Source organism: Natator depressus, chromosome 4, assembly GCF_965152275.1.
Source record: "Natator depressus isolate rNatDep1 chromosome 4, rNatDep2.hap1, whole genome shotgun sequence".
Classification (NCBI taxonomy): domain Eukaryota; kingdom Metazoa; phylum Chordata; order Testudines; family Cheloniidae; genus Natator; species Natator depressus.
The window spans coordinates 39,165,227-39,179,486 of record NC_134237.1 but is presented as its reverse complement, the minus strand read 5'-3'; the positions used below and the strand labels follow the sequence as shown (position 1 = coordinate 39,179,486).

Sequence of the window (14,260 nt, the reverse complement as noted above, 5' to 3'; positions counted from 1 at the left end):
ATATGTCCTATATTATCAATGTAAAAGACCTGTACATTCATCAAACATATCCTTCTTCTCAACCGAGAATTGTTCCTAATTCTTGCAATGCAAGTTTGCTCCTGCCCAGTCCAGTTAGGCCCAATTCTACAGTCCTTATGAAAGTGTACTGCTGATGGGGAGAAAAGAGGGAAGGGTGGCAGGGTGTTCAGTTTAGTCTGTTTTTTTTTTTTTTTTTTTTCAATGAACAGATTAGTTGGGTGTGTTCCTAACAGATATGAAAGAAGACAAGGCACTATCTTTAAAAACCTCCATGTTACATATGGCTAATCTAACCACTATCTTGCTATCTAACGTGCTATCAGTAAAGTGCTCCCATGAAATCTCAGTCCTTAGGTGCAATATCAAGAGGTTATTATGGGTACTGGATGGATATTCCTCCTTTATCTATAACTAGTAATGTGCAACCTTGAATGTTTAGTTTAGTTTTAACTGTACTCCAACAAACTTCCAAGTACAATGCCCTACGGATGGAATATTTGGCTAGATTAAATTTTATAGGCACCTAATAAGAAATATAAGATGTGACTTATATATAGGTACAGAAGAGTATAGAATATCTGCTGGGAATGAACAGAGATATAATGTCCCAACAGGATGAGCTTAATATACTTCATTGGGAGAATGTACATGGTAGGGCTGTAGGCTCATGCTACTATATAAAGTTGTACAGGAGAAACCTATTTAAGTCTGCTGAATTTGGGAGTCTTTGCTCCTGACTCAGCCAGGGGTCCCAGGGCTTCTAAGTTTTTGACATTTCTAATTTTTTTCAGAATTTTACTTTGAACCTTTGGAAACTAAACATTTTGAATTTTTTTTTTCAAAATGAATTTTTGGGGGAATTTCCCTTTGTGGGAAATTTCTACTTTTAGTTCCAAAATGGAACTTTTTTTTTTTTAAATTTCAGAATCCCCACAGAAGGGAAATGCTAAGTTTTGACCAGTCAGTCTTCTCCTTCCAAAGTGCTGATTAAGGTAGTGACAGTTTCTGGATGCTCTGGTGGGTCAAAGGGTTTTAATTTCAGAACTTATCCTCACTGTGTTCACAGTGACCAACTTCTGTGTCCACCTCTTAAATCTGTATGTGTGCTGTAAGAACACATCTCAGGAATTTTAATTTTGATTCATGAAGTAAGATGGTAGGTGGACAAGAAGTAACCTAGAGCCTTCCAGACAAAACATGGATACCAGGGGAACGGACTATTTGGGTAAGAATAGCCAAATCTCCCATAGAAATAAAGATGCAGTATAAATTCTTAGATTGAAATTAAAAGTGGGATTTTTCCAGAAGCACTTAAATGACTTACGTGTCCAACTCTCCTTGAACATCTACCTAAAAGGGAATAACATCCAGAAGAACCAGCCAGGTTAGCAGTAGAAGGAACCTTGTGTTTAACCCCCAAGCAAGTCCACAGCCATCAGTTTATCCAAGTAGCTCTAACAGTCATAGGTTCTTAGAATCCACTTGCTAGAAAAGTGGCATTGCAGACCTTGGTCTGACACCCTTAACTTTCTCTGTGTAGCTTGGGTTCTGCTATGGCGGCAAATTATAGCACTGACAAGGCAAGAAGGAGAGGGATGCTGCGTGCCCATCAGGGGGATTAGCAGAATGACATCTCTTGTAAACACATGCATGTCCCCCTGATCTTTGGAATGTCATTCAATTTCCATAGTCAGCTTTACGTGATATGTTCTTGATTATCAGTGTTGGCATGATTAGATGGCTGTGCTGGTTAATTATTTCTTTCCACCCACCTCAGTTAGAGGTCAGTACCTGGCAATACAGATCAAACTTCAACGTTAAAATGTTGTGTAGTCTATTTTCTGCACTTTAAAACTGATACAGATTGGAGAGGAGGCCTCAACCGGAAGCCTCAAATTCAACCAGGTAGGACTCCATGCTATACAATGTCATGTCATGAGCAATGCTAAGGGACAGATTTTTTCAATAGTATCCTCAAAAACTGAAGACACAGTTTTCAAATGCAAAACTGTGGTGTCAAAAATTGCACAGACAACCTCGTAGAGGAGGAAAAAGGCCTGCGAAACAAAAGCATGCACAACACCTCAATCACGGGGAAAAAATGACTACAGGCGTAATTAGAAAGGCCAGGTCGAGGCCTCGTTTGGGATAAAACAAACAAACAAATGAAAAACAGAGTTTATTATAAGAGCCATGGCAGAAAAGATTTTAAGATGAATGAAGCTGGCATAATTTTTACCTGTGAGGAAAATCAAGATCAGATTTTACTGTATGAATATTCTAAAACTGCACAGGTGAATTGTGAGGGTGGAAAAGTACAGCATGTTCTATCATTAAAAGACCACTAGGCTTCAGAGGGACAATGAATGTCTATGTGGCGACGTGTGTGGGGGCCCAGAAGGGTCCCATGCTCCTCCCCAAATGCTGGAGGGCAAGGGGCCAGCAACCACCACGGCCAGAGCCAGAAGGGAAGAGGCAGGGCCAGAGCTTGCCCGGTGCAGCACAGCGGCTGCGTTCTCCCGGGCAGCCTCCAGCCGCCCTGCCTGGGAGGGGATGCTGCCCGGTGCAGCGCAGCGGGACAGAGCCCCCCCACCCGGCAGGTAACGTGGGATGGGGAGAGGAGGGGATGGGGAGAGCATGGGGCCCCAGGCTCAGGGCGGGTAGGAGTCACGTGGGGAGGTCACGTGCCCCCCCTTTAGCTGGTGCCCCCTTTTGTGTCTCTCCCACGTGTTGCTGAACATCAGGGGGGAGGGATAGCTCAGTGGTTTGAGCACTGGCCTGCTAAACCCAGGGTTGTGAGTTCAATCCTTGAGGGGGCCATTTAGGGATCTGGGGCAAAAATTGGGGATTGGTCCTGCTTTGAGCAGGGGGTTGGACTAGATGACCTCCTGAGGTCCCTTCCAACCCTGATATTCTATGATCACAAATACAGGTCCTATGGCAGATCTTCCCATTTATCTGCCAGATCTTCAGAGGCAGATTAAAGCAGCATTCTTGGGATTCAGATCCCCAGGAAGAGGGGTCAGCATGGAGAAATGAGGTAGAGCCAAAGCAACAAATTGTAATGGAGAGTACAGAATACAGATGATAACTGCCCACGTGGCAAGTTGACTTGAGCTGGCTAGTCAGCTTTACCTGGGAGAAAGACCAAAGACCCATGAATGGAAGAAAGACAATAGCCCAACTGTGAGATGAGTGTGTCAAAGAAGATTTACCCCGGAGTGGGAGCTGTTGGGTGGAAGAGACTACACAAAAGTTCTGGGTGCACAGAAGTTTTGGTGAATCCAGGACTCCTTTTAATTAGCACCTGGAAGCCCCCTGAACACAGAAGTAATTTTCTTTAAATGTTTGGAAGAATTGTGGGATAGAGAAACCCTTCCTGGCCCAACACTACTCAGAGTCCTTTTGTCAGTAGGAATAGTTTAAGGTGATACTTTACAGAGTGAGCAGTGTTAATAATAATGAGGTAGGGCAGTCAAGCAGTAATAATGTATTTAAGCAAAAACTGAACAATGGCATGATCTTTATCATGTTCAGCTCAGTATTTCCTGAAACAGATTTTTTCCAGGGGCTACTTGAGAAAGAGGAGAAGTTTTGAAAGGGGATTGAAAGAGGCAAATTCAGTAGGGTAGCCCTCGAGCAAGTCTGTCGAGTGCTCAGTGATCTGAGTTGAGCAGGCTTTTGCCAAAGTGAAATCCCGTTAGATGCAGCTCAAGTTACAGCCTCATGTGACATCAATATTTAGGTCCTCCAAAGATACCAGCAACTCCTTACAGCAAGAAAAGGAAAAGGGAGAACTTGACAGATACCTCTGATGTGAAAAAAAATAAGTATTATAAAACCTTTTAGAAGTGTAGGAGGCCATCTTTATCCAGCACAAAGGAGCACTAAAAGGCAAAACAATTTTTTTTGTTTTAGCTTCATAGTTCACTTCCCTGAGAGACTGGGACACTGTGAAATCAGTGGGTAGCTTTTCACAAACAAAGCAGGGTAAAGCCAAGAAGTAGGTTGCCTCTCTCAGCATGCTCCAAAGAAATGCGAATAGTATACCTATTTGCTGGACATTATATGCTTCCAAATAATGTAAATCAAAGGTCTCTTTCCACTGTTTCCATGGAACATTTTCAATTTTGCTAGTTGCTGACAACAGAGGAGCATAGGCAGCTAATTTTCTACAGCTGTAAAGTGTTAGGAGTGCTAGGTATTATGTTGGACTTGAATTTAAGGTTGCAGAAGCAGCATTGCAAAGGCTTTCTATTTTATTGGATTGAATAGGAAAAATACATTATTCAGAAGTTGCATGAGGCCAGTGGCAATAGATTCAGAGGTGGGCAAACTATGGCCCGCAGGCCACATCCGGCCCGCGGGACCCTCCTACCCAGCCCCTGAGCTCTTGGCCCTTGAGGCTAGTCCCTGGCCCCTGCCATGCTGTTCCCCCTCCCCCGCAGCCTCAGTGAGCTGCGCGGCCGGCAATGCTCTGGGCGGCCAGGCAGCGTACTTGCAGAGCCGCGGCCTGACCCAGTGCTCTGGGCAGTGCAGCTGTAGCACCGGCAGCCACCAGTGCTCCAGGCAGCGTGATAAGGGGGCGGGGGGTGGTGGTGAATAGAGGGCAGGGGAGTTCGGGGGCTGTGGTCAGGAGTCAGGGGTGTGGATAGGTGTCAGGGCGGTCAGAGGGCAGGGAATGGGGAGGTTGGATGGGGCAGGGGTTCCGGGGGGGAGCAGTCAGGAATGGGGGGTTTGGATGGGGTGGCAGGGGGCAGTCGGGGTGGGTGGTCAGGGGACAGAGAGCAGGGGGTGGTGGATGGGGCAGGAGTCCTGGGGGGCTGTCAGGGGACAGAGGATGGGAGGTTGGATGGGGCAGGAGTCCCAGGGGAGCCGTCAAGGGGCGAGAAGCGGGGGGGTCAGATAGGAGGCGGGGGCCGGGTCACGCCTGGCTGTTTGCGGAGACACAGCCTCCCCTAACTGGCCCTCCATACAAATCTGGAAATCCGATTCAGCCCTCAGGCCAAAAAGTTTGCCCGCTCCTGCAATAGACTCACCACTGTAAAAACCATGAAGAAAATAAAGTTAATAATTTATTAACCATCAGTAAACTGCTATGAACTATAATCGGACACAAAGCATCTATAAACTTAACCTATAGTATCTGACATATAGGGAGACTGATAATTTTGGAGATCAAAGGCAAATTCCAGTGTAATAAAAAAGAGAATTGCTATATCTGCTTGCAAAAGAAGAGTAATTCATCACTGAGGGCTTGATTATGCCTTGTAGACACAGCACACAGTAAGTCTCTAACCCCAGTGCTCCAGGCAGCACAACAGAGCCAACATGGGGAAAAGTGATCTCTATCTGCTAAGGCCCAGTAGATTACTTCCCTCCCCACCACCACCACCACCACCCACCTCCAGCCCCCGAGCAAACAGGATGGGCAGGGAAGGAATTGTCACTCTCCAAGTCACACTTCCTTTCCAGAGTTGCACACTGCACCTTACTCAGGGCAAGACGCAGTTTTAATTTTGCCCTTAATGCAAAAAGGATGCAGTGCTCAGTGCTGGAAATGATGTTTAATGTCTGATATTTTAACCATCAAAACGAGCTTTTATTTTTCTACCAAAAAAAAATTGCCTGCTTTTTTTGAGTGTGCAAAGTTTGCTTTTTGCAAATTTGTTTGGAACTTTTCCATAAGCGCTATGTAATGTTAACCTGCATTTAGACATTACTATAGAGACTTAAATATTGTTGTTAAGGCAGCTCCCCTCCCCCCCGCCCCATATATATATATATATATATATATATATATATATATATATATATATATATATATATATATATATATATATATATATATATATATATATAGGACTATGCAATTTTGCTCCATACTCTGAATTTCTTTACTCAGAGTGTTTCACACTTTATTTTTTAGGGTAGAAGAAGGGGCATGTTAGTTGTGCTACTTTATTTTGCTTCTCTGGTATGTTAGCTGAATAAATACACTGAAACTGGCTGGAGTGAAAAGCCATTCTACATTATCTGGCATAACAATCCAAAGAATTATCTTAATTGATTTTGAAGTTACACTTTTAATGAAAACTTACCTTCTGTCTTGCAATCTGCAAAGGTAGAGGAGCTCGAACTATTGCAATGACATCCGGCACTGTTATAATTCTATGTGTAGAGAGCAATCAATCACGCAGTGTATCAGCCAAAGCCTGGTCTAGCAAGTCCTGGAGCTACCACTCAGCCAGCTGGCACTATTCACCTGAGCAGTAGAGTAACTTCAGTGAATTAAGAAAAGGAGTACTTGTGGCACCTCAGAGACTAATGAAGTGAGCTGTAGCTCACGAAAGCTTATGCTCAAATAAATTGGTTAGTCTCTAAGGTGCCACAAGTACTCCTTTTCTTTTTGCGAATACAGACTAACACGGCTGTTACTCTGAAACCTTCAGTGAATTACTACTTTTCACCACCATGTGTAACATGAACACAGTAACTATTATATCTTTTAAGACAGGGCATTCAAGTATTTCATAGTTTGACAAGGTGGGGCGAAAAGACAGGTCACTTGAATATCCGGTCACTTGATCTTGAAGAGGTCACATGATGAGCTGAGCTTTAGCCAGCCACATCATCCTGCAAAGATAAGACAGATCATAAATTCCCTTTTTAAAGCTGAGCTGCATCTCAGGTTGACTAGAAGCTGTCTCAAAGAAGCTCCTGCTTCAGTCAGAAAAATGGCATTTGATGGCAACTGGAAGGTAGACAGAAGTGAAAACTATGACAAGTTCATGGAGCAGATGGGTAAGCTTTTACTTTTCCAGTTCCTCATTATTGTCTAAGAGCAATCACTGAATGCTAGTGCTGTCCTTGGTCCTCCTCCTGTTAACTGCCTCTCTGCTGACCTCTCCACCTGCTGACTACTTCATATTTTCTTCCAGGATAATCTTTTTTTTCCCCACTGTAGAAAGAGACAGCATCAAGATATTGGGGCAGATTCTGATCTCTGGAGTAACTCTCTTAATGCCAGTGGAACTACTCCTGATTTACGCTGGCATAACTGAGAAAAATTTTCCCACTTCACTGAAGTTTTTTTCTTTTTTCTTATGGAAAAGTCCTATAGAATTTAAAAGAATGATAATCTTTCTATATAATTCTATAGCATGAATATGATTTTCCATTACATTTGATAAGGTGGGTTTAAAAATACATAGAAAGATCATTCTCTCTTAATATACAGGTTTTAGACTTATTTCTAGAGAACCTATTTATTTCCTATAAACTGCATTTGGTTCCGTCCCTATTAAATTCTATAGCACTTTTCCATAAAGTTCAGAAAGAGAGCAAGGTAGATTACTGCAGAAAAGTTCTGCAGGCAACATGCCAACTGGTACAGAGGTGTAATTTAGGTGTCTAAAACTGGGGATCCCATTTTAGAAGCTGCTTTTGAGAATGTCCCCTATTATGGCTGATGGGCTTCAATGTCTGGAAGGGTGAAGAGGAATTTTCATGTGCAGTTTTAGAAACAGGGAAGACAATATACAGCTAAGCAATCATTTATGTCTTGTGATATTTAATTAATTTCTGATTAGTTTAATTGCTCAGGGTGGGGGGAAGGGGAGATTGGGAATTTTCCTGCTTTTTCGGCCACAGGACTAAATCATCAATGGGGAAAATGAGTTTGAAATGAGTTTGGTTCAGTCAAAGTGCACCCACAAACACAAGGCGCCATACTGAAAGATTAGGCACCTGGAAATAAAACAGAAAAAGAAAAATAGAGATTAAGTTCTGCACGCATGGCCAGTCCAACAAAGGAGCTGATTTGCCACTGCCTTGCACCCTGTGTAGTCATTTAAACCTCTACAAAGTGGGTGGGAAATGCAATCATTCCCTTGGCAGTGTCTTGCACCAACTTTGCACAGGTGAAAATGGCTACACAAAGTGAAAGATGAAGGTGAAGAACCTGGACCAAAGAGCTCCAGTAAGGCCCATAGTTTATTAAATTCACTTGCCCAAAAAAGGTCATTGGAAAATATACAAACCTGATGCTGCAATTTAAGTTGCTTGATGTCCAATTGTTTTTCTAGGTATTAATATAGTGAAGAGAAAGCTAGGAGCCCATGACAACTTGAAAATCACTATTCAGCAGGAGGAAAACAAATTCACTATCAAGGAATCAAGTACTTTTCGAACCATAGAAATAATATTCATACTGGGAGTCCATTTTGAATACACCCTGGCTGATGGAACTGAGCTCAGTGTAAGAAATCCACTTTTATATGATAAGCCTGTATTTAATAAAGTTATTGCTGGGATGTTTTATTCATCTTTCTGATTTTATTTTAAATTTTACTCTGTCTAGGAATGTGAACCCATGTAGCAGAGAGCAGAATCTGTCTTTTTAAGCATAAGGCCAGAGCAATGAAACATTTATTCACTTGGTTTATATAAAAATCAAATCCCTTACAATGAACCAGGATATCAATGTGGTGTGAGCTAACAGGAGTGTATTACACTTGCCCTTTAGCAGTTGCACTGGTTTCATGTTTGCCTGAGCAATGTCCAAGTGTTGACATTACTGTAGGAAATTCAATGTGACATCGGACTGGCTACCTGAGAGACAATCTTCTGCCACATGAACTACAGTGGCAGCTGAAATCAGTTAGAGGGATTGACTAAAAAGGACCTAGGAGAAATGCTGGTACCACTGAAGTCAAGGAGAGTTTTGTCATTGACTCTAATTGAGCCAGAATTTCACCCCCTAACTTTGAACATGATAGGTTTGTAGGCAGAGCCTTCTTACAGGGCCCCTAATTCTGCAATTCATTGCCTCAGCTGGTCTGGTGAAGCAAGGGTCTTTTGGCTCTTTGAGTGCAATGAAACACCCACTGTCTCTCTCAGACATTTGTCTGAGAAGTAGGGAGGGTCAGAGTCCGTAGTAGGGTGTGATAGAGAATGAAATGGGATTGGTTATTTGTGAGGGACTATTCTTTCTATGTCAGAGAAAGCGGCAGATTAATGTATTCATTTAATTATGCGTATGGACCCTGAGGTCTGTGGGAAGGAGAATTGTAGTCACCCAATACATATTATAATATTTATTATTTTTATTTGTATTACTGTAGCAGCTAGGAGCCTTAGTCCTGGACCAGGGCCCCTTGTGCGAGCGGCTATACAAACACAGAACAAAAAGATGTTCCCTACCCCAAGAGGCTTACATTCTAACTATAATACAAGAGACAACAGATGGATACAGAGAGGTGGGGGAATACAAGAAAACAATGAGACAATACTGGTCTGCATGATAGGCAGTGGTCTGAGCACACGAGCAGCCTGACCGTTGTCAAGCTTTATCTATGCATCATGATAAAACAATTCTGAGTAGGGATTTGAAGGTGGATAACGAAGCAGCTTTGTAGTGGTTTATGGGGCGCAAGTCCCAAGCATGTGGGATAGCCTGGGGGAAAGCATGCAAGTGTTTGTCTGGAAATTTAACAAGTGGGCAGTGGAGGCTGGCATCATGGGCTGATCAGAGGTGAGCACAGACCGCTCAATGGTGAATACGAGATGATATATAGGGTGGGCATTGACTGTGAAGGGCCTTGAAAGTGAAGATAAGCAGCTATATTTGATATAAAGGAGAAGGGGGAGTCAGTGGAGGGATGCAAAGACAGGTTACATGGTCAAAGTGACAAACTAAAAGAACGCTTATATATATGTGTGTGAGTATGTGTTTAAAAACTTTATATATATATAATCAAAACTAGAAGTGCTTTGGTTGTTGTGGAGGGGGTAAAACTCCTTTACTGTACCGGCCATTTGCGAAAATCTGATATTCATTGCTTTACCACTTTGGTGCTTTTTTAACAGCCAAAGAATACATATACAAGATCAACATTGTCATGAATTCCTTGGATTTTTTTATTTTTACACTGTAGGGTACTTGGAATCTGGAAGGAAATAAGCTTGTGGGAAAATTCAACCGGAAAGATAATGGGAAAGAGCTCAAAGCATTCAGAGAACTGGTAGGAGATGAATTAATTCAGGTGAGTTAAGTCAATTTTTTTCCTTTATGCACAGCATCAAACTATAAAGATCTGAGCCCTCTCTTAAAGCTGCATGAAACTGGGAAGTATCATTAATTTATTTTTTAAAAATCCTATTTTTTATTAAAAATTTGAAATTTTGAAATTCAAAAAAATCATTGAATTTCAAATATTGAACTTTTTTGACTTACTCTAATCTTTCTATTTTCCTACCCACTTGCATTCATTTCAATTATCTGAGTGCAGCCTGAGCTAACTCTAAAGGAGCCCAATGCTGAGTCCATGCTTATTCTGACCAAAGGTCCTGAATCTGTTAGGTTCTAATAAGGCCATTCTCACAATAGGATCTGAGTTCCTCACAGCTGGTAATGAATATGTCTTCTCAAGCCCTTGTGAGGTAGAAAAGGCATATTATCCACATATTTTAGAGATGGGGAGTTGAGGCACAGTTATATTAAATGACATCCCAAATCACACAAGATGTCTATGGCAGAGCTGCACATTGAAATCTGGTATCTTGAGATCCACTCCTGTGTCATAACCACAAAACTTCCATCCTCCGTTAATGATCCAGCCTTAATCTTCACGCCTGGATTAAGGGCTTGTCCATACTTGAAATGCTACAGGGGCACACCTGCAGTGAAGAAGCTGTGCCACTGTAATGCGTCAGTGTAGACGCTACCTACCCCAGCAGGATGGGCATGGGAGTGAGTTATATGGGCCTGTGGTGCCCCTGCTCCAACAAATTCAGGGCCTGGGGGCCTGGCTCCACCAATGTTTGAGGCCAGGTCTCTCCCCTGGCTCCACCTGCTGCCCCAGCGCACCTCCCCTTGAGCATCCCCCGGCCCCACCTGCTGCCCCTGTGCACCTCCCCTGGAGCATCCCTGCCTGCACCCTGGGCAGCTGCCCTGCTGCTCCGCACTGTGCTCCCTTGCCAGCCACTGCTGGCTACAAAAGGGAGTGGCACCGGCAGCAGGTTGAGGCAGCGCCTGCAGAGGGAGGAGGTGCACATGTGATGGGAGCCCTCCCCGCCCCCCTGGCACCCACCACAGGGGAGGCAAGGGGGCTTCCTGGACCTGAGAGGGGCCCAGCCCCTAGGAGCATGTGCAGTGCCGGTGTCGGGTGAGTGTGCTGCCTGGGGGGAGAGGGCTGGGAGGCCTGTGGAGTCCACCTCTCTGGCCCCAGCCCCGGGGCAGCCTGCCTGCGCCCCAAACTCCTTATCCCCAGCCCTGCCCCACCCCAGAACCTGCATCCTGAGTGAGAGCCCTCACCCGCCCCCGCACTCCAGCCCTGAGCCCCCTCCTGCACCGTGAACCTCTCATCCCCAGCCCCACCCCGCAGCCCTCATCCCTGCACCCCAAACCTCTGCCCTAGGCCTGAGCCCCTCCCACACCCCAAACCCCAGAGCCCTCACCCCCAGCCAGAGCCCTAATCCCCCCGCACCCCAAACCTCTGCCCTAGCCCTAAGCCCCTCCCACACCCCAAACCCCAGAGCCCTCATCCCCCCCACATCCCAACCCTCTGCCCTAGCCCTGAGCCCTCTCACATCCCCCAGCTCTCATCCCCCCACCCTCTCACACATTGTGCAATATAGGGAAACTGTTAAACTCTTACTGTTTCCAGTACATTTTAACATTATTTTAAAAAATATGTATCAGCTTACAAGGCAGGTGTGCGTCGTGGGGACTTGGACCCGTTCGGGCACCACCAAAAAGTATACAAACCTGCTGCCCCTGAGGAGGGGTTCTCCTGTCAGTGTAGGTAACCTACCTCTCTGAGAGGCAGTAGCTAGGTTGATGGAAGAATTCTTCTGTCAATCTAGCACTGTCTATGCTGAGAGTTAAATTAGCTTACCTATGTTGCTCAGAGCTGTGGATCTTTCACACCCCTGAGCAACATAGCTGGGGTAAGCTAACTTCTTAGTGTAGACCAGGCCTAATTAAGGGAGTGTGGGTCTAGGTCTGAAGATTTTAAAAATCCACAATCCTGACCTATAGTCTTTCTCTTTGATTTTGATGGAACTACTCACATGAGTGAGGGTTACTGATGTAGTGGCAAAAAGAAAAGGAGGACTTGTGGCACCTTAGAGACTAACCAATTTATTTGAGCATGAGCTTTCGTGAGCTACAGCTCACTTCATCGGATGCATACTGTGGAAACTGCAGAAGACATTATATACACAGAGACCATGAAACAATACCTCCTCCCACCCCACTCTCCTGCTGGTAATAGCTTATCTAAAGTGATCATCAAGTTGGGCCATTTCCAGCACAAATCCAGGTTTTCTCACCCCTCCCCCCCCCCACACACACACAAACTCACTCTCCTGCTGGTAATAGCCCATCCAAAGTGACCACTCTCCCTACAATGTGCATGATAATCAAGGTAGGCCATTTCCAGCACAAATCCAGGTTTTCTCACCTGCCCCCCCCCCCCCCCCAACATGCAAACTCACTCTCCACTGAGCCCTTAGGCTGTAAACCTGTGATGGACAATAAACACTCTCTTGACGGGAACTGTAAAATAAATCTCAATGGAAACAGTAAGTGATGAAAGTCTTTTCCTCTTCATTAATCTCTTTCAGACTTACATATATGAAGGAGTTGAAGCCAAGAGAATCTTTAAAAGGGTTTAAACCTCAAGCCCAGAAAGAAATCTGATGCGAGAAGAATCATGTTGTATGTGGCAACTGTTTCCCTTGCCCAACAAGCACCAAGTTACTGATTGATTAGTCTTGATTTAAACACAGGCCAACATTTTGCACTTCCAGTCTGCCAATATTACATATTTGTATTACATATCAATAACTGTTTTGATATATGGCATTGTTAAGGGCTGTAGAAACTATTTACATTTTGTAAATGAAAATAAATATTGTTTCTGCACTGATTTTTCAAGTGGCAATTTGCTTTTATCACCATAAAAGGTGTTTGTTGTTGTAATGTTTCTTCATGTATTGTATATTGAATCACATTGGTTGTATAATTTTAAACAAACAAAAAACAAATAACCTCCCCTGCAAAAAACCAAATCCCCAAGATCCTGCAGCCCTTCCACGTACATAACTCCTGGAAGTTTGTGTTTCTGTAGCTGTAAAGATTGTGACTCTGATAATATAGTTCATTTCCAAGAAAGATCAATCCAACTCCTGCTGATGTCAATGGGAGTTGGATCAGGCCCTTACTGTACATTTACTTGTTTGTTTTTTTTCAGTGAAGTCATGCAATAACAAAGGACCTCTAGGACAGCAAATCCAATAATCAATTTTAAATTAATAAAGATATATGTGGCCCATGCCCTTATCTAATTTCTTTTCTAATATTTTTACTGTAACATTTTGGAGCAGGTTGTAGATACCAGAGCTGTAATCCAATCTAACTACCTATTATTTGATGTAATCTGTGTATGGGCCAATTCGGAAGAAATTTGGCCTTCTGTGTTTTTCCTTCTATATTCTCTAGCTCACTAGCTTTTTCCATATGATTTTTTCCAATGGGATTGTCATGAAACTTTGCTAAATAAGATAAGAGAGTACAACCAAAGTCTCTTTCCAACACAGCACAGGAAATGGAGATATATTCAGTGATATTAACAAACTCAGAGAACAGGTAGGTAAGATCCCCATGGGAAGAAAAGACAAGGGAAAAAGTAGTTCAGGAGAGGTGGCAGTTTCTCAGAGAGACAATATTAAAGCCACAACAGCAAACTATCTTGTTGCAAAAGAAAAATAAGAAGACTCGTGAGAGCTGCTTAGTGACCTGAAAAACCAAAAAGGAATGCTACAAAAAATGGAAACATGGATGAATTGCTAAGGATACGTAGAAAAGAGTAGCATACAAATGTAGGGACAAAATCAGAAAAGTTAAGGCACAAAATGAGCTACACCTTGGGACATAAGAGTCAATAAGAAGCGAATCTATAAATGCATTGAGGCCTCACCTGGAGTAGTGAATCCAGATAAAGAAAGAGAGAGGCCAGAGGGGTGCAACAAAAATGATAAAAGGTTTTAAAAATCTGACCTGCAAAGAAAGGTTAAAAAAACTGGACATGTTAATTTAGTTTTAGGAAAAGAAGACCGAGAGGGGACCTGATGGGTTTCAAATATGGTAAAGGCGGTTATAAAGAGAATGGAGATCAATTATTCCCTGTGTCCACCGAAGCTAGGATAAGAAGTAATGGGGCTTAATCTGCAG

The 14,260-nt window shown here is 43.4% G+C and overlaps 1 protein-coding gene and 1 long non-coding RNA gene across 8 annotated transcripts in view; one reads left to right on the top strand and one right to left on the bottom strand.

Moving 5' to 3' along the window:
• The window catches only part of LOC141986375 (uncharacterized), a 143,093-nt gene that overhangs the window by 96,023 nt on the left and 32,810 nt on the right, over nt 1–14,260 (bottom strand). The gene's annotated exons all lie outside the window — the stretch shown is intronic.
• On the top strand, nt 1,831–12,816 carry FABP2 (fatty acid binding protein 2). The gene is made up of 5 exons (XM_074950017.1): nt 1,831–1,926; nt 6,713–6,825; nt 8,109–8,281; nt 9,960–10,067; nt 12,652–12,816. Exons 2-5 carry the CDS (start codon nt 6,759–6,761, stop codon nt 12,700–12,702), a joined length of 399 nt encoding a protein of 132 aa, XP_074806118.1. The 5' UTR covers nt 1,831–1,926; nt 6,713–6,758; the 3' UTR covers nt 12,703–12,816.